The sequence below is a fragment of the Balaenoptera musculus genome, chromosome 3 (assembly GCF_009873245.2).
Source record: "Balaenoptera musculus isolate JJ_BM4_2016_0621 chromosome 3, mBalMus1.pri.v3, whole genome shotgun sequence".
NCBI classification, from domain to species: Eukaryota; Metazoa; Chordata; class Mammalia; order Artiodactyla; family Balaenopteridae; genus Balaenoptera; species Balaenoptera musculus.
Genome location: NC_045787.1, coordinates 125,307,025 through 125,326,872, shown reverse-complemented (window position 1 = coordinate 125,326,872; position 19,848 = coordinate 125,307,025). Strand labels below are relative to the sequence as shown.

Sequence of the window (19,848 nt, the reverse complement as noted above, 5' to 3'; positions counted from 1 at the left end):
TCCTCGTCTCCTCCCTCTACCTCAGACCCCCCAGAGGTAGAGGTCACGTGGACCCTCATCAACGGCTCTAAAACCCTGCTCTGTGAGGCCTCAGGGTACCCCCAGCCCAATGTGACATGGGTGCAGTGCAGGGGTCACACGAACAGGTAAGCGGGCTCTGGTTGCCTTCCTCACCCGGGCACAGGGCCTGGGGCAGGGGCTGGGCACCCTGAAACTCTGAGCCACATTCTGTTCTTCCCAGATGTGATAAGACCGAAGTGCTGGTCCTGGACGACCCAAACCCTGAGGTCCTGAGCCAAAAGCCCTTCCACAAGGTGACCGTCCAGAGCCTGCTGGCCACTGGGACCTTGGAACACAACAGGACGTACGAGTGCAGGGCCTACAACAGTGTGGGGAACAGCTCCCAGGCCTTCGGGCCTGTCTCTGTAGGTGAGCCTTTGACCCGCCTGCTCCAGGCCAAGATGGGAAGGGGGCCCAGGAAACTGCCCCCCAGCCCCACCCCTGGGAACCAAGGGCCAGAGTTCCAGTGCCAAGCAGATCCCAGCCATACCGAGTTCTAGCTCTCTGCGTGTGACTCCAGGCCCCTCCTGACCAAAGCTCTCCTGAAGTGGCGAGATGGGGGAGTCTAGAACCCGTGGGGCTGGAAGTAGTGGGGAGGAGGGCAGAGGGGACGCAGACGTGAGATCCAGAGAGAAAGCAGCCTGAAGCATCCACAGCCTTATCTGGCCCCTCTCCTCATATTCCTGCACTTGAACTGACTCATTAGTTCATAAGTGTGTATTTGGGACCCACTTCGTGCAGGGAGCAGTGCCTCCCCGGAGCTTAGCCTGGTGATGTGAGCAGGCGACAAATGAACAGTCCTCTCCCCCCCTCCCCCAATCCCAGGGCCAGCCTCCATGGCCTTCTCCATCCCTCCCAGATTCCCTTCCTGCCAGAGACACAGTCCTATCTATTCAGGGCCACCGTCCAGGGCGGGGTCACTAACGCAGCTGCATCATCCGTCTAGAGGAAGAGGCATCTTTCTCTGTGTTGCACAAAGGCTGCATGTGGGTTAGTTCTCTGATTCTGAGAGGCCCAAGGCTGCACAGGCCCACAGAACCCTCAGGCCTCTAAAAAGCAGGTTCAGCACCTACCGTGTGCCAGGCCCTGGTGAGGCTCTCTGGGCCCAGAGAGGACAGAGTGGGAGCCTCTGCCTGGCTCCCAGGGGGCCCGCAGGTGCCCCAGCTGCTGGCCTTGCAGCAAGTGGGGCTGAGGCCCAATTCCACATGCCGCTGCCTTGGCTGCTCTGTCTTGCAGCTGGTGGTCGTATATTACAAATAATAAAGCCAACATTTTATTGAAGGCTTACACTGTGCCAGGCACTGTGCTAAGCCCTTTACAGGCATTATTTCAATGAACTCGCCCACCCCTAGGAGGTTAGCACAGTCTTCCTTCCCCCTTGGGGCATGATGAACCTGAGGCTTAGAGAGAAGTCACAGGTTCACTGTCACACCTCCTAAGTGGCAGAGGTGAGGCTGGGCCTCAGACTCATGCTGCTGCTCTGGGCCAGGGGGTGGAAATTATGTCCTTCCAAACACATCAAGGGAAGTAGGGCTGTTGATCTGGGAAGAGGAGACCCCGGGTCCATGAACCTGCCTTTCAGACTCCCAGAAGCGCTGTGTGGTCCCAAAGGGCACTCGGGGAAGCTGCAGGGAAATGCTGGGGAGGCAGATTTCAGTCTAACCTCTAGAAGGTCTTTCCATCCGAGCTGGCCAGAGGTGTAGGTGGTGAGCCTCCGCACTGGGGGAGTGTGCAAGTCGTGGCTGAGCCCCAGGCCGGGCTGCTGCAGCGGCTCCTTGCACGGGCAGTGGGTGGGCTGCGTGACCTGAGGGGCTCCCCTGGCCACAGAGGCTGCGAGTCTAGGCAGGGTTTGGAGCTGCTCGTGAGCAGTGCTAGAGAGGTGGTCCTCCCTGCCCCCGGCTGGGGGAGGGTCTACAGGCTTCCCGCTGAGAGGACTCCTCGTTCAGTCAGTAAGAACGTATTGGGCACCTACTGTGTTCCAGGCAACTGGCCTGTTCCAGTGGGGAGCCAGGGGGTCTCAGAGGCCCCTTCCGCTGCTCACTCCTCTGCCCCACCCTTTCCAGGAGCCTACATGCAGCCCCTTGACGAGCCCCTCTTCACGCCGGTGCTGGTGGCCTGCATGTCCATCATGGCCTTGCTTCTGCTGCTGCTGCTGCTGCTTTTGTACAAGTACAAGCAGGTGAGCCTGGGCAGGGCGGGGGGGCGGCCAGGCACCCGAGTGAGCCAGACCCTGGGCAGTGCCACCAGGCTGTGTGGATCCGCCCTTCAGCCCCTGTGAATACGAATTCATCTGTCAGCCAGTCATTGAACCAACAGCTCTTTAGTGGGTGCCTGCTGTATGCCAGTGTCAGTGGCTGGAGCCTCTGAGGTTTTGCCCTCGTAGAAGTCTCTGTCTAGCGAGGGAGACGGTTGCTAATCAAATAGCTGCGGAAGTGAGGGCGTGGATCACAGAGGGAGAGTTGCTACGGGGAGAGCCGTGGCGGTTGGGGAGGGCATGAACATGGGAACCTGTCCCAGCTGGGGGCTTCCAGGGACACAGAGAGGGTATCATGGGGCCAGGCCTGTGTCTCTGTCAGGTGGCAGGTAAGTTAGTGGAGGGGAAGGCCTGACCATCATCGTCCTCGTCATTATTTAATATTATTATTAATCAAGTCTGCTGTTAATTGCACGTTGATATTTAGTGCACTGCCTGTCACTCTGAGTGCTCAGTCAGTGATGGCGATTTTAGGGGCATTGTTATGAAGCATGATACCTACATCCCCTCATTTACTGAGCTCAACAACCATGGCATGTGGGTAGTACCACTAACCCCGTTTTACAGAGTTGGAAGCTGAGGTTCTGAGAGGGTGAGACAGTTGCCCTAGTCTACAGCCAGTCAATGACAGAAGCTGGTTTTTTAAAAGCCATTTTGTAAACCATGGAATCATCTTATTTTACCCTCAAAACAATCCAGAGGCAGGGACTAGAGCAGTCAGCATTTTACAATAAGGAAGCAGGCTCAGCAAGGTTGAAGGACCCACCCAAGAGTCCCAGTTGCCTTGCACCCCAGAGCCTGTGGCCTCCACCACTTAGCCTCACTGCCTCCCTACATAAAAGACTATTTCTGGTGCAGTCAGGCACTGAGAGGGCCAGGCCAGAAGGCTGTGGGAGGCCAGAAGTGGAGGGATCTTTTCTGGCTGGCAGGGAAGGGAGTCTGCTTGGAGGAGGTGGCTTGGCGTGGGTGGGAGAGGCCTTGGAGAACGGGGCAGGCAGCCAGGGGGAGATGAGATTCAGGGAAATGGTGTCTCTGGGGGAGAGGGCGCTGTGTACAAAGAGGCAGGTGGGGGGAAGACCAAGGTGAGTTCCGGAAATACTGATGCCTGGAAGAGGACGCAGGTGGGGACAGGTTGGGGGTCTGAGGGGTTGGACCCCATCCTGTAGGTTTGGCAGGTGTGAACAAGGGAGTGAGGTGAGTTAGGGGTGAATAACCCACCTTGTGGGCTCCTCTGCTGCCTTCCCTTCCCCACACCTGCCTTGTGGGTTTTAGTGTGAGTAGAGGACTTGGAGTAGACAGGTAGGTGGTATGCGGGGGGTGCCCCAGGGGCCCACGGGGTGCCCGGTGCTTATGTCAGCACACAGCATGAGGAAGCAGCTCTGAGCGCAGAATCCAGGGCCCCAGGTCAAGTCTTCAGGGATCTGGGTCCAGCTCGGACACTGGTTTGCCATGAGACCTTGGCTGGGTGACTGCCCTCTTTGGGCTTCATGCAACCTTGGCGGGTGGACTGCCCTCTCTGGGCCTCATTTTCCCCACCTGTTCACGGTGGGGTGGGTGACCTTTACAGCCTCCTCCTGTGACATGCCAAGAGGCTGATGGTCTAGTTTAAGAGCCAAGGGTTGGGAGTTGGATGGAGAGCCCAAGTTAGCTCATGCATCTTGGATGGGCCCAACTTCAGACAGCCCTCCAATCCCAAGATGCATGAGCTAACTTGGGCTCCCCAGCCAAGTTCCTCCTGGGTCCAGGGTGTGCAGCATCCACTCGGAGCACTGTCCGTGCCCACCACCCTGCTAACTCCTCTACACGCCGTCACCTCCGTGAATCTGCAGCACAGCCTGGTGCGGGGCCTGCCATTATCAACACCATTTCACAGATGGAGAGACAGAGGCTTACAGACACCAATTTTCCTAGAGTCCTAGAGCCTGGCAAGGCGGGATTCAGACCCAGATCCATCCAACTCCGCCCACCTCCGGGGACAGGACTTCACTCACTGTTGTGGCCTCTCGTTCCTTCTCTGAGCAGCTCTTTTGCAAAGTTCTTCCTTATATGGAGCTGAAAACTGCCTCTCCGTCCCCACAGAGCTGCCTCCTCAGCCCTGCAGAGATTCTAGAGAAGGGCCCAGTTCCCCCTCCAGCTCCTTCTGCCTTGGGCCGCTCAGCCCCCTTGGTCAGCCGTGGTTTGGGGACACCTTACCCTCTCTTCACGGGACCATTTTTGGAACATGTACTCCAGTCACTTCTTATCCCATTTAAGAAATTGAACTGGCCCCTGAGCCGATCCAAGGCCAAGAGAAGGAGGGCATCCCAGGGGTCAAGATGGCCACGCCCTGCCTCAGGGCTTGGTGTCCAAGTGTCCTCTGCTTTGCTCCACAGGGTTCTGAGTCTTGCCCCTTCACTGGGGACTCAGCCTGGCTTGTCCTCACTACTCAGGCCTGAGGGGAGGGGTGGCCCCGCTTGGGGGAAGGGATGCTTCTGCCTCAGGGCTGAGTCATCGCCTTTCTGGCCCCCAGAGAGACCACAAGGGGCCAAGGGGGAAGAGAAAAGGGCAGGAGTCAGCAGGCTGGAAGGAGGAGGGACAAGGGGAAGAAAGGATGATGGGGATGGGGAGGAGCGAAGGAGACGGGGAAGCCACTGGAGAGGCTGGAATTCTGGGGGTCGGAACTGAGCTCTGGGGATGGGGAGGTATATGGGGGATGCACAGGAGGGTCCCCAAGATTTCCAGTGGAAACTGTTCAGATCTCCCCCTTCCTGAGACAGAAAACATCCGCCCACCCAAAACAGCAGGCCTGGATGGGGAGTTGTGGGGACTTTGATGATTCCATGCCTACCTCGGTCACCAAGGGGAAGTGGCCTGGGCCCGTTGTGAGGATTAAGTGAGATGACGCACGTTGAGTGTGGAGCCCAGCGCCCACTCACAGGAAGTGCTCAGGAGGCGCTCACTGATAGCATTACATTCCGAGGCTGCCCATCCTGGCCTCCCCATTGGGGTTCTCCTTCAGAGGAGAGGCCCCTCTGGGTAGAAGCCCCCGGGAGTTACACAGGAGCCCCGTCTAGGGATAGCAGAGGCTGAGCAGAGCTAGTGTCCGCTTTCCAGGAAGAGGGGTGGGGATGCCTGAGGCAGGCGTGGGAGAGCTGCGTGGTCCTCCAGTTATCAGGTCTGGGATTCAGAGAGAAGGCTGAAGTTCCAGCCAGATAGCCTCGCCCTCCCTTTCCCCAATATCCCCTGCCCAGCTCGCGGTGGGCTGGGGAGGGGCTGACTCAGGCCCAGCTGCGGGGCCAGAGGAAGGAGAAGTGGCAGGGGGGAAGAAAACAGCCTTCACCACAGTGGCTCCTGGAGATGGAAGTGGCCAGGTGAGGTCAAGGAATCCCTCCTGGTTCTGTGTCCATCCTTTGGGTTGGGAAGGCACCCACACGCAGGGTTTGAATCCTCTGACACTCAGGAAGTCCTCTTCCTGTCCCGTTTCAGACTATCTGCTGAAACTGTAACGTGGATGTCCTTAAGTTCACCAGTAGTCTCTCGTCCTGAATCAGAACCTGGAAATTCTTCCTTATGTCTAACTGCAGTCTTTCCCCACAAACTACCATCTGGAAGTTCTTCCCTATGGCTATCTGGAGTCTTTTCTCTTAACCTGGTGAGACTTCAGTCACCCTCCTCCCCGAGCACCCACTTTAGCTCCCCCTGCCCGAGTTGGGTGCCCCATGTTAGGAGCCCAGCTGCTAAGCACAGCCCAGCTGGTCCCTGTCCCCCACGATGGACCGGAAAGAGAGCTGGACTGCTGACCCGAGGCCTCAGTGTCCTCCACCGCCCCAGCCCAGCTTCCACTTTCCACCTAAACTCCGTCTGCCATCAGCACTTCTCGTGGGCACCCCTGGCATGATGCCCCCATGCAGCTGCCGCCCGGGGCAGGAGAGGGGCAGCCACTCCTCCTCAGCTTCGGCTCTGCCGCCAGCTGGCTGGTTGGAACAGCATGGAGAGCCTGAGAGGAATGCGGGTCCTCCAGATGCTCACTGTCCTGTACGTGGGGTCTCTCTCTGTTGGTCCTTTAGCAATGTAGTCGGATGCATCACTCGCCTGCATCGAGCCTCAAAGGGTTCACCTTGCGCTTAGAGAACTCACTTGCTGATTGCAGCCCTCAAGACTTTCCTGCCTCCAGAACCGCCCCCGGTTCCCCTCCAGCCACACGGGCACCTTCCAGTCCCTTAGACTCGCCAACACCTTTCCCGCCCCCAGGCCTCCACACCTCTGTTCCCTGCACCCGCGAAGTGCTTCCCCTGATGCTCACGTGGCCAGCTCCCTCTCACCTTCTCAGGGGACCTCCCTGACTTGTCTTCAGTTGTCCCCGGCGCTCTCTGTCCTATTACTTTGCTTTCTTTTCTCCATAGCGCTATTCGAAAATTTCCTACGTATGTATCTGAGTTGATTGTCTGTCTTAGCAACTAGAATGCAAACTCCAGGGGACAGGGACTCTTGTTTTGTCAAACTCTGAATCAACGATTCCTGAAACAAATAGGTACTCGGTGAAATATTTGGATGGGAATAATATTCAGCCTTAAAAAGGAAGGAAATGCTGACATAGGCAACAACATGGATGAACCTTGAAGACATCATGCTAAGTGAGATAAGCCAGTCACAAAGGGACAGATCCTGCATGATTCCAGTTAAATAAGGTACCCAGAACAGTCAGATGCATGAGATAAGTGGCTGGGGGCTCGGGGGAGGGGGGAACAGGGAGTTGTTGTTTAGTGAGTACAGACTTCCAGCTTTTCAAGATGAAAAAGAGTTCTGGAGGTTGGTTGCACAACAGTGTGACTGTATATAACACTACTGAATGGTATACTCAAAAACGGTTGGGATGGTAAATTTTGTTCTTACCACAAGTGAAAATAAAACAAGTAATAATTGGATGGGAGGATGGATGGATGGATGGATCGATCTACAGTTCCACCCTCCCTCCTGGCTCGGGAATTACCAAATTATCAGAGCTGTCAAAACCCTCAGAGGTGGTCCTGTCCAAATCTTTCAATACACAGGTAGGGAAACTAAGGCTTGGAGAATGGCCATGGTAAGGCCAAGCCAGGCAGGGACGGGGTTCTCGGTGCCATGGGCGTGAGATGACACAGCCCCTCTCACCACGTCGGAGGCCACACCGACCTCCTCCCGCTGTGCGGTGGGCCTGCCCAGCCCGTCCTCCCGCGTCAGGAAGATGTCCAAGAGCCACCTGCCAGGCCCAGCTGACCCATGCCTCCTCCCTCTCCCTCTGCAGAAGCCCAAGTACCAGGTGCGCTGGAAGATCATCGAGAGCTACGGGGGTAACAGCTACACCTTCATCGACCCAACCCAGCTGCCCTACAACGAGAAGTGGGAGTTCCCCCGGAACAACCTGCAGTTTGGTGAGCCAGGGTCTCAGCACCCAACACGCCCTCCTGTCACAGGGCCAGCGTGGGTGGCAGGGAGCCTGTGGGCCCTTAGGTGCCCCGGGACCTAAGCAGGCTTTGTGTGTGGCAGGTAAAACCCTTGGAGCAGGCGCCTTTGGGAAGGTGGTAGAGGCCACGGCCTTTGGTCTGGGCAAGGAAGATGCTGTTCTGAAGGTGGCTGTGAAGATGCTGAAGTGTGAGTGCAGGAAGCAGGTTTGGGGGAGTGGGCAGGAGGTGGTAAATGCCAGGGGAGGGTCTGTTCTGTTGTCACAAGGGCATCACCCACATTTTCAGCCTGTCAGGGCCTGTGGAACAGAGCCTGGGATCGGGGGTGAGGACTCTTGGCTTCCTTTATGAGCTCCCAGCTCCCTCTAACTCCTGGGTGTGGAAGGGCTTCTGCCTGAGCCTCGAAGGGGCTGAGGTGCACAGAGGCCATCCTGGCCTATGGCCTGGCTACAGCTTGGCCTCCTGCCACCCAAAACCAGCTCAGTAACAGGCCATCTCTCCTCTCTCTCTCCCCGTAACTCCCATCGTGTGTCCTCATTTCTCCTGCCTCTTTCGGCTTCTGATTGCTTTGGTGCTCTGGGTCCCCTCTGCTTTGCTCCCCTGGGCGTCTGTGTACATGGCTCTCCATGTCCTGCCCTTTCTCTGTCTGTGGGACCTGTGGCCCAATCTCCCAGCCACTGCTCACGCTGACGAGAAGGAGGCCCTCATGTCAGAACTGAAGATCATGAGCCACCTGGGCCAGCACGAGAACATAGTCAACCTTCTGGGAGCCTGTACCCATGGAGGTAAGGGGCCCTGGCAGGCATGGGGGCCCATGGTGGTGGGGCCTCTTGGGTGTCTGAGGGCCCCAGGGCTACCTCACTCCATCTTCCCCTTCCCGTCTCCACAAAGTGAAGGTGGGATCCCTGTCTCAGCATCCCTTGAATTTCTAGGCCAGATGCCTGGACTGGTCAGAAGCTGCTTATGGATGACAGGCAGTTGTGTGAGATCTGATCAGTGGCTCTCAGACATGGGAGGGCATCAGAGTCACCTGGAAAAGGAGAAAAGAGTGCAGATGCCTGGGCCCTGCTCCAGGGAGTCTGATGCTATGGGTCTGGGTCTGGAGTGAAGCCCTTCAAATCTACCTCTTACAAAGCCCCCACTCAAAGAGGCTTGGACACTCACCGCAGGGCCCACAGAAGTGCCCCAGGGCCTGTTGGGACTCTCAGTCCGCTCCAATCTCTTCTCCTATAGCAGCTTTGACTTGTGTGGAACTGTCATAGATTTCCTTCAAAGGAAGAATTCTTCAGCTACAGTTTTTTGGAGGTTCCTCTGCTTTAGACAGTTGGGTCACTGAGGTCACCCAGAAAGCAGAGAGGGCTGCTTACAGACAGGCAGGATTAGAACCCGGGGCTCCTGAGTCCCAGTCCGGGTTCTTATTGCCCCTGCCCCATGTTCCTGTTCACACGGGGTGGTGCGTTAGGGGTGCACTGACCCCATTCTTGGCTGCTCTAGGCCCTGTCCTGGTCATCACTGAGTACTGTTGCTATGGCGACCTGCTCAACTTTCTGCGAAGGAAGGCTGAGGCCATGCTGGGACCCAGCCTGAGTCCAGGCCAGGACCCCAAGGCAGGCACCGGCTACAAGAACATCCACTTGGAAAAGAAATACATCCGCAGGTAGTATCCTGGTGAAAGACAGGAAGGAGGCCAGGACTGGGAGGTGGGGCCCCCATGTCTGTCCCCGAAGTCAGCTCAGGGTTGGGTGGCTTGCGTGGTCCTCACCTTCCCATTTGTGCAGTGGGGAGTAGCTGCCCATATTATATGGGCAACTCAGTTTTCCTCCTACTTATTCCCATCATCCAACAAATATTTGAGCCCCTACTATGTTCTGGGAGTATTGAGGGCAAAGATGGGCCGCTCACAGTCTGGTGGAGATAGGCATTAATGAAATCATTTTATCATACGTGAAAGATCAACCAAGATCCATTCGGGGCCCTAGCTAGCGATGGGCAAACCTTGGGGATAATGGCCCTGTTTCTCCCATAGCATGTGCTGTCGGGGGCTGGAGGGCACCCATTCCACTTCCGGGTAGCCATGGAGAAGTGGGATAGAGTCTTTTGGGCGTTGAATGAGAAGGGGCAAAACAGCATAGCTGTGGCCAGGTCCCTGGTCCACTTGGGCCTCAGTTTCCCCAGCAAGCCATCAGGGGTTGAACCCCTCAGGGTCTCTCTGCTCTCTCGTTCTGTAATGCTGTGATTCCTGGAAGCCACCCAGAGGCAGATGGACAGAGCCACATTGGGGAACCAGAGAGAGGAAGTGGCCTTTGCGTCATACATGAGTCAGGGGCAGAGGCGGAGCCTGGCTGGATTCCGCTCTGTTGACTCCTCGTCCAGTGCTCACCTGAGCTACACTGATCTCCTGGGAGTCTTGGACTCGGGGCTTGTGGGGCTTCAGGGCCAGGCTGCTGGGTCAGAACAAGAAGGGTATACACTGGGCTCCTATCCTACCAATGTCAGCTACCAAGCCAGGGGAGGCAAAAGGGGAAGGAGGCCATTTCACTCCATCCAGTGACCTCGAGTATGGGGGCTGGGGGGATTTTCTCTGATTTTCTGACACCCTTTTGAGAGGGTGGCTCATGCTGGGCCTCAGCAGGCTGGAAACTCAGGCCAGAGCAACTCAAAATGAGAACTAAAGTCAAGTATTAGCTTCCATCTTCAAATCTACAGATGGGGAAAGGATTCAGAGTCAGGTGATTTCAAGGGCAAATGGCATGTGAACCAGTCCTACTAATGGGATCCCAGGCTACATTAATAGAAGTATACTTTCTAGACCAAGGGAGTGGATAGTTTAATGGTCAAACCATAAATAAAGCACTAGGTTGTTTTTCTGGTAACATGAGAGTAAGGACATCGTCAAGGCGCACAGCTGTATCACAGAGGGAGCAGGAGGTGAGAGGTCCGGACTCCTATCTGGTTGGAATATTAGAAGCAGTGGTGGCTATTCAATATGAAGCCGTGCTTCTCAACCTGAACAGCCACGGGAAGCACAGGCTCGTAGGCTTCTGAGAGCTGTTTGGAATGTACAATCTCAGGCCTACCCAAACCTGCGGAGTCAGAATCTGCATTTAAATAAGATTCCCCAGGTGATTCATATGCACATGGATAAGTTTAAGAAGCACTGCTCTAGACCAGTCCTCAACTCTGGCTGCACACGGGAACTGCCTGGAGTAATGTGTAAGTGGGAATGACTGGGTTTTACCCCTAGTTTCTGAAGTCTCTGGTTTGGTGGTCTGAGTATCTGGAACTCCCTGAGTGATTTTAATGTGCAGCCAGAAGGGAGAGCCGTGATGTAGACAAGAGGGCTCAAAGAAGGGGCCCTGGAATATGCTCAGGGCCCTGGAATATGCTCAAAGCCCTGCTGGGCTGTTCCAGAGAAGAGAGAGATGCTTCTGGAGGGCAGAGCGAGGACCCCAGGAGGAGGAATAGCCCGGGGGCAGATTAGCATTAGGAACAGTGGAGAACTTTCTAACAGGCAGAGCTGCCCAAAGAGAGAACAGGTTGTAAGCTCCCTCACTGGATGGCCAAGCAGAGGTCACTGATCACTCAGAAAGGAGGTGTCAGAAAGGGAAGTTCAAGTCGACCCTGAGGTCCCTTCCTTTCTCTGCTGAGTGGCTGGGAGAGGCCTGAGTTGGGCAGTGCAGTGACGGGCACTGACCAGCCCGCGGCCCCCTCTCCTATGCAGGGACAGCGGCTTCTCCAGCCAAGGTGTGGACACCTATGTGGAGATGAGGCCCGTCTCCACTTCTTCATCAAATGACTCATTCTCTGAGCAAGGTGCGGAGGAGGTACCAGGGCTGAGGGAGACGAGAAGGGCTGCTTGGGTTGAGGTGGGGGGGCCGCCCTGACGCCTCTCCCCCACACCAGACCTGGACAAGGAGGACGGGCGGCCGCTGGAGCTGCGTGACCTGCTCCACTTCTCCAGCCAGGTGGCCCAGGGCATGGCATTCCTCGCTTCCAAGAACGTGAGTCAGAAAACAGGTCCCTGTGATGTGTGGTCAGCTGGGGGGCGGGCAGGGGCAGCCAACCCGCCGTGAAGCTGGATGGGTGAGGACAAGGGGGAGAAAAGGGAGTGTGTGAAGGGGGTCGTCCTCCTTACAACACAGGCCTGGGAGTCTAGAGCCTGAACGCTGGCTCTGCCTCTTGCTGTGTGGCTTTGAGCAACTGCTGAACCTCTCTGAGCCTAGGTTTCGACACCTATAAACACGGGCACAGTCGTAGAATGGCATGAAGGTGGAATTGGGTTACAATGTGTGCAGATGTTTAGGGAAGGGCCTGGAACGGTAGGGCCCTGAGGGTGGCAGCTCCTGCTCCTGTTAGGAGCTCCAGGGCTCACTGCTCCTGGGCCCATGCAGACCACCTAGCTCTGAGGCAGCTCCCGCCACTCAGGGCCAGAGGGCCAGAGTCACGGTGGTTTCTCAACACTGACCGTATGACCATATTAAATTTTCCCAGACCTGGGTCTTGGTAGAAGGTAGGGACAGGACCCAGGGTACAGGACCAAAACCGATGCCCACTTCCTCGAGGAGGACCCGAAGCCTTCTAGGGCCCTGGCTGTTCCTCCTGCACCTTGGGCTCAGGTAGGGGAAGGGTCAAGACTAACCCTACAGTGCTTTCCCTCAGTGCATCCACCGGGACGTGGCAGCCAGAAACGTGCTGCTGACCAGTGGCCATGTGGCCAAGATTGGGGACTTTGGTCTGGCTAGGGACATCATGAATGACTCCAACTACATCGTCAAGGGCAATGTGAGTGCTGGGAGGGTAGGGCCAGGCTGGGGAGGGGTGGTGACCCAGGGTGCAAGGTGACTGGGGTCTGCTGTGCCAGGCCCGCCTGCCCGTGAAGTGGATGGCCCCAGAGAGCATCTTCGACTGCGTCTACACAGTTCAGAGCGACGTCTGGTCCTACGGCATCCTCCTCTGGGAGATCTTCTCACTCGGTACGCCGCTGGCCCAGTGCAGGCTCATTGTGGGGCTGACTGGTGCTTGGTTACCCACAGTGTCCTACACCTCGTGGAGGATGCTAGTCAAGGACACTTGGTGGTCAGGGAAGAGCAAGGGCTGCTAAGAGTGCAGGGATGGGCAAAGTTATCTTAAAACCAAGCGTTGCAGCTCCACAGTGGGCGGGGCAGGCCCTCTACCTCGACAGGCACTCCCTCCAGGCTGTTTCCTCACCTGTCTGCTTGTGCAGCTGCTGTTTCCTAGAATGCTGTTTGCCCTCACTGTCTGAAACATGCATGTCCATGAAGACACAGTTCCCATTTCTGGAGCACTAGGCACAGGAACTTGGGCTAAGCCCTTCAATGTACTCCTCTACCAACCTCTTATTCCAAAGCCTGTGCTGGAATTTTGTGGGTGGGATGAGGCCTGGGTGAAGACTTTCAACGTCCTAGAAGCCTAAGCCTTTTGCAGTGCCCGGCATATAGTAAACATTTGCTAAGGGGAGCTGCTGTTCTATCATCGCAGTCCAGCTGGGACCCTTCACACCCAGCCCTGCCAAGATGTGTGGGGGAAGGTGACGGAGAGCACGGAATACGGCCTTTTCCATGATCTTGTCCTTTGCAGGGCTGAACCCCTACCCTGGCATCCTGGTGAACAGCAAGTTCTATAAACTGGTGAAGGACGGATACCAAATGGCCCAGCCCGTGTTTGCCCCAAAGAACATGTAAGTGAAGGACCCCAGGGAGGAAGAACACCCCAGGGTTTGTTGGAAGTGGATGGGAAGGTGTGTGGCCTGTCTTTCCTGTCCACAACGTTCCAGGGTCAGGCTTCCTCTTGCCCACAGTGGACTAAGACAGACCCCTTTTCTCAAGTTCAGGGTTTCCACTGGTTTCCCAGGTAGCGTGGGGGACATTCTCAAAGAGGGCTCTTAACTGGGGCTGGCCCTAAGACGGATGATGAATGTTTAACTCAGACTCTGTTATGACCTCAAGAAGGCTCTCTCTCCTTCCCTGTCGAGCTCTGTGGGCAGCCAGCCTCTCGCTCAGCATAGCCAGCCAGCTGCTGCAGCCTCTTAGCCGCCTCACGCCAGCCAGCCCGCCAGAGCCTCCCCACTGGCTCCCTGCCCTCACCACAGCCTTCCCCCACGCTCGCTGGCCCATCTCACCCACTGCATCTTTCTCCAGCCACTGTCTCTCCACGGCTGCGCCCTATGCCACCCAGGCGCTTACTGCCACGGTGGATGCACCCAGCCAGCTAGCTCCTCAGCCACTTCAGTCCTACCATCAACTGGCCTCTTAAACCTACCTGCAGGCAGTAAGAGTGCCCCTTCATCCTAGGAGCTTGGGCAAAATAGCATCTCTGAGCTTTTCTTCTCCTCAGTTACCATGCCCATTTTGACAAAAAGCCCTTTTTCCCAGGGTTACTGGAAATATTAGATAATGCACACCAAGGACTTCACACTGGCCTTGTGCGAAGCTCCCTTCTGACTTGGTTTTGGGACCTCTGCGGGGCAGGACCCTGTAGTGTGTGCGCGTGCGTGCACAGACGTGATGAGTCCCAGGCCCACAAGTAGCTTCTGTCCTGCCTCAGATACAGCATCATGCAGTCCTGCTGGGCCCTGGAGCCGACCCGCAGACCCACCTTCCAGCAAATCTGCTCCCTCCTTCAGGAGCAGGTTCAAGTGGATAGAAGAGAGCAGGTGAGTGGTGCCAGGCTCAGGGTGGGTGGCTGGTTAAAGCTGGGCCTGACTGACCAGTTCTGACCATCCCCTGACATCCCCCCACCCAGGACTACAGCAACCTGCCAAGCAGCAGCAGCGAGCCGGAGGAGGAGAGTTCCAGCGAGCACCTGGCCTGCTGTGAACAGGGGGACATTGCCCAGCCCCTGCTGCAACCCAACAACTACCAGTTCTGCTGAGGAGGTGATCACAGGGACGTACTGTCTCTCCCCTCCTCCAAGCTCTCAACTCCTCCATGGATGGGGCACCAGGGGGAGAACACAGACTGTGCCCTTGGTCATTTCACTCAACAGCCTGGCCCAGCTCTGAAACTCGGGAATGTGGGATCTACAGGAGGTGGAGAGAACCCCACTCCCAGGGCCTGGGCCATCACTGCCAGTCAGGGGCTGGGGCTCAGCCCCGCCCCCGCCAGTTCTCAATGCTGTGGCCTCATGTGTGCTATGCCAACTGGGAGAATACCCAGCTCACTCTTAGCCTGTTCCCACTTCCTCCCCTCCTGTTTCAATAGAAATGGACTGGTTTTGTGACTCTGAAGTCCGCAGGAGCTGCCCCAATCTTGAGAGAAAACAAGGCTCCTTGGGCCTTGGCCGAATGGAGGGACACCTGCTGAGTGGATCAAGGAGAGCAGACAGGTGCTCAGGGCTGCACTTGGTTCAGGCCCTTGGAGGAGGGTGGCTCCTCTGGAATAATCTAATTGTCCCTCTCTGCCCTCTAAGCCTTCTCTCCACGGCCCCACCCACCCTGGGTCTGATACTGCTGCACTGAGCCAGGTGGCAGCTAAAGATTGGGGTGCTCTGTCCGGCCCCCCCCTGCCATTCTGAGCTGGAAGGCAGGGGCCCCGTGTGGCTGGCCACACCAAGCAAGCAGCACACACTCGAGGTTGACTCATCATAACTAACAGTCACACTGTGGGATGTCTCTGTCAGCATTAAACTAACAGCATTAACACAGCTGGCCTCTGGTCTTTGTGCCATGCGGATTCCCGGGGACCTCCTTCCATCCTTCTGCGGTGAGTGACCAACCCCAGCACCTCTGGAGCCCAACCCCACTGAGCTGCATACAATGAGGCTGGAATTGACTCCTGTTGCGCCCAAACCATATAATTTAATAAACTTTATTCTGGTCAGGGAAGAGGGAGGGGGAAAAAAGCCACCTATTCCACTCCTCTCAATAAATTAAATAACACGGCCAATTTCCGTGCCCTAAGCAAACTTTGGGCACTTGAGCCAGTCCTGCTGTTTCCTTACGGCCCAGTCTGCTTCCCCTTCACAGAAGGGAGTTTTTCCTACTGCCCCCAGGTTATGTCATGCTCACGAGCCACATCCCCTCTGTGATGAGGGTCCAGAGAGGATGCAGGCCGCAGCAGCAGTGACCAGGAAAGGAGGAAGGGGATCCTCTTCCTCAAAGCTTGGGGCAGGGAGGCTAGGCCTGGAAGAGAGCTGTGGCTCACCCTTTCTCAGCTGCCCCCAGATGTGGGTGCAGGAAGAACAGGAGGGGAATGCATTCGTCCTCTGGGAGAATCGAGAGCCCAAAGGGACCCCTGGAGCTAATGAAGCCCCCAAGGCCCCGAGACAAAGGCTGCAGGGGCTGAAAACGGTGTCCCTGGGTGGGAAGGGAAACCTCAGCAGCCTTGGCCCACCCAGGACCTCCACCCCGACCCACAGGCGCCCCTGGGAAGCCAGCAGCTACCTGCCTTCTCTCAGCCTCCCTGCCCCTTTATTGAGCATATGGTGCCACCCAAGTGCTCTTTTGGGGCTAGTAAAGAGTGTCCTGGTGCCTCTCCCGACCCCCAGAAGGTTGAGAACCAAGGACCCTGGGCTCCACCGTGCTCAGGAAATGGAAGCTCTTTGGTCAGTCCCAGCATCAGAGGCTGGTCCCCTGGATGGATCTGCCTCGGGCAAGGGCCTTACTATGGCTTGAGAGAGACGGTACGGTCCCTGCGCAAGAGCCCGGCTTACTCTGCGGCTGTGGCCACCTCCTCTTCCTCAGCGTCCTCCTCCGTCTCTGTCTTGATCTGAGCAACCCCGAGGCGGTAGAGGGTGTCTCGGATGACCACCTCGCCAGGCTGGCAGCTCTGCACAATGTCATGGATCTGCCGGTTGACAATCTCGCGACTGGTAAGGAAGTCCATGAGGCGGTTGTAGAGGTAATAGTGGGTGGCATTGTCAAAGGCAATGGGCCGCTGGCGGACGCTGTTTGGTTTGCTGTCTGCGAAGGAGGACAGGATGGCTGCGTAGGGCGCCAACTCAGGACACAGGGCCAAGGAGTGGTGCCCAGCGCTGGGGTCGCCAGGACTGGGCTGCGTGCCTGCATGGACGATGCGCCGGGTGGCAGTCTTGGTGACCGGGTGCTGGACAGAGTGCTCAGCCTCCGTCATGTCCACCGTATAATGCTGGTCCAAGAGTTCTGGGCAGGACACGCTCTGCAAGGGAGATGATAAGCCACTGTGACATGAGGGAAGATTAAGGTCCAAGCTGTGTGATGGGTGAGAGTGAAAGCTGTGGGTGAGCCAGCTCTGTTTAAATCCTACCGTCACCACGTAACACGTTTCCTGGGGCAAGTCCCCCTTTCCTCCCCTCCTGTGCCTCCGTTTCCTCATGTGAGAATGGGGACAGTAACAGTGGCCACCTCCCAGAGCAGATGCTGGATTACCTGAGCTATTATTTATATCTGCCTAATCAATTCAGACTGGGGCTGCAGGGGAACTGGAAGGAAGTAGTTCCCGTGGAGGCTCAGATGCCCTTCTGCAATGCCTCACACCAACCTTACAAAGCCAGGGAGCCCCATGGACTAAGGAAAAGGCAAGTGATGACAATGACATCCCCTTCCTATTACCAGTCCTAATGTCTCTTCTAGCAAAGGGCATGTGCCCGTGCTAAGAACCACAGCCTGATACAGTGCACCAAGACACAGAGACCAGGGCCCTGCCATTTCATCTGCTGTGTGACACTCGACAGGTCCATTTTCACCCCGGGGCCTTACTTTCCCCTTTTAATTAGAGGAAAGGGGTTGATACGGTCAGCGTTTTCTAAGCCACTGTGCCTCTAGATCACAACACAAGGAATGCCATGCAGCATATTCACAGCCAAAACAGGGCTGCTGTGGGCCTTTAGTATGTCAGCACGCACAGTGTCCTCAAAGGTGGCAATTTTCTAGGGTTAACTGCAAGGTGACCCCTTTGACCCCAAGATACCTGGGGTCACCCTGGGCGCCCTAAGTGACATGCTGCGGCCTCACACACACACACACACACACACACACACACACACAGGGGTTGGTCAGTAAAATTTTGTGGAGTAAATGCTGGTTCCAGAGCATTGAGACAAAACACTGGTGGAGAAAAAAGATGGTGGATGGTTCGCAGAAGGTCTTCCCAACGAACCAGGGGGATGCATCCCAGTTCCTCAGAAGGGAACTCACCACAGGCGGCTCCGTGGGGCTAGAGAAACAGCCCTGATTCCTCCCCCACATCTGGTTGGTCAGCTCTGGGTAGCAGAGGTCAGCACACAGGGCCACTGGTGTGGCCATGTCGACCACATACACAGGAGGCCAATGGCGGGAGGAGACGAGCAGATCCACATGGTCGAGGGCACTCTCGCCCCGCACAAGATACTTGGAGCCGCACACCACCTGGTGGGGAGAAGGAGAGTACAGCACAGGGTGAAGAAGCCAATCTGCAGACAGACCGAGTCAGGTCCACTCGCTTCTTCCCAGGAAGATGGACAATCAGGTTTTATGACTGAGGTCACGCCATCCTGCCAGAGCCCATGACATTCTGCTTCCCTCCTACTTCTGTCCCTGAATGAAGTCGGCAGCTCACTGCAGGCTGGGAGAAGGGCTGGGAGCATCCGAGCCTCAAATGAGGCTGAGAGATCCCCCCCATTCCCACCCACCAAGGCATCACCTCCAAACCCCACCCTCCCCATCACCCCACCAAACACCATCTAGTCCAGTGGTTCCCAAGCTGTATGGCACCAGCAGCTAAGAGGAAGTTCCTGGGTCCCACTCCAAATCTACAGAATTAGCCACTGAAGGTGGAGTCTAAGAATCTATATTTTGAGCAGGCCCTGACGGTGCTATCCAGATGAGAACCCCTGATGAAGGTACAGCCTTCGTCAAATCCCCCAAATACCACTCCACTGCTGGGCAGCTGTGTGTCCACTGGAGAATTCTGCCTCTACCTCCCTACCTTCACACCTACCAGTCCTGGCTATCGCCTCCAAGTAATACCGCTGGCCCACCACAGCCCCGAGAGCTATAGCTCTCACATCCCTGTGTTGTCAAGTGCTTCTCCTGAGATGAACCCCAGTCACATGAACACGAGGCTCTGAGCAGGCTCTGACCTGCCAGGGGTTGTTAAAGGAGTTGATGACCTGACTCTCTTTCGACAGCTAGTCGCCCTGCCCACTCAGTGAAATGGAGGCTCTGCGAAGCCGTCTTCCCCATTTAGCACTGTTCAGGGGGTTTTCTACCCTGGCATCTTCTTGGATTGGGATGACTGTGTCACACAGGGCACAACCTTCCCAGTGCTATCCTGGTGCCTACCCAGTGCATGCTCTCTACGGGCCTAAGGAGTGATCTTCCTAGAACCCAAATCAGACCATTTCCCATTCAAACCATCCAATGGGCCCCTCATCACTCTCAGAAGAAAACCCAAACTGTTACTCTTGCCTCCAAAGCTCTACATGAACTGGCCTCCGGGGACCCCTCCCCACTCAGGACATAGTGGTCACATCCCTTCCCAAGCTTACATGGGGCTCTTTGCATGGGGCCCCACAGACAGCAGGTCCCTCTCCGCTACTTTGTATCTCTGGTCCTTGTCTAGTTCCTGCAGAGCTGTTGCCACAAGCCATGGTGACTTTATTTCTCAATATGAGGTCCCCCAGGGAGGAATGACATCTTCGTTGCTCACGTTTGTACCCTCAACAGCTGATGCAGGGGCCAGCACACAGTAGGGTGCCTAATACTCACTGGTGATGACCCATAAGGAGCTATTCCACAGCTGCCCAGTGACCTAAGTGCCAGCCCCAGGATGAGCTGAATCAATCAGATCCTCTGCGTGGGCAAACTGACATGAACAAATTCACCCTGAGTTCCTCCTCGTTATCCTCCTACCTGATGGGGGCACATCTTGTAGATTTTACCCCCTGTGAGATGAGGTGGGGGCTGTCGAGCTCTGGCTCCATTCTGAACAGATTCGTAGAGGGCCAACAAGGAGAAGCAGAGCTGGTCCTAGAGCCCAAGGACGAGATTAAACACAGCAGTGAATGCTAAGCAACCAGGCTTGGTACACAACACCAAATGCTCACTTCAAATACTCACTCAAAGCAAATGAATAAACTGTTAAGGCCAGATTGGGCCTTGGAGCCTCACCAGCCCAATGTCCTTTAGGTACATATGGG

General features: G+C 56.2%; 2 protein-coding genes across 8 annotated transcripts in view; one reads left to right on the top strand and one right to left on the bottom strand.

Moving 5' to 3' along the window:
• Positions 1-15,394, top strand: part of CSF1R (colony stimulating factor 1 receptor) — a 30,063-nt gene extending 14,669 nt beyond the window's left edge. The window contains 14 exon segments of the mRNA XM_036845457.1: positions 26-146; positions 242-429; positions 2,124-2,239; positions 7,578-7,704; positions 7,820-7,924; positions 8,409-8,519; positions 9,229-9,391; positions 11,456-11,547; positions 11,638-11,735; positions 12,394-12,516; positions 12,596-12,707; positions 13,333-13,432; positions 14,299-14,407; positions 14,497-15,394. Of these exon segments, the coding sequence (XP_036701352.1) occupies positions 26-146; positions 242-429; positions 2,124-2,239; positions 7,578-7,704; positions 7,820-7,924; positions 8,409-8,519; positions 9,229-9,391; positions 11,456-11,547; positions 11,638-11,735; positions 12,394-12,516; positions 12,596-12,707; positions 13,333-13,432; positions 14,299-14,407; positions 14,497-14,625 (1,694 nt within the window). The 3' untranslated portion in view covers positions 14,626-15,394.
• Positions 15,395-15,476: 82 nt separating this feature from the next.
• The window catches only part of HMGXB3 (HMG-box containing 3), a 92,020-nt gene continuing 87,648 nt past the window's right edge, over positions 15,477-19,848 (bottom strand). For all 7 annotated transcript variants that reach the window (XM_036845447.1, XM_036845452.1, XM_036845446.1 and 4 more), the window contains 3 exons: positions 19,562-19,678; positions 17,867-18,076; positions 15,477-16,868 (listed from right to left, as the gene is read on the bottom strand). In XM_036845447.1, the coding sequence (XP_036701342.1) occupies positions 16,401-16,868; positions 17,867-18,076; positions 19,562-19,678 (795 nt within the window). In that variant the 3' untranslated portion in view covers positions 15,477-16,400. The remainder of the gene's footprint in view (positions 16,869-17,866; positions 18,077-19,561; positions 19,679-19,848) is intronic.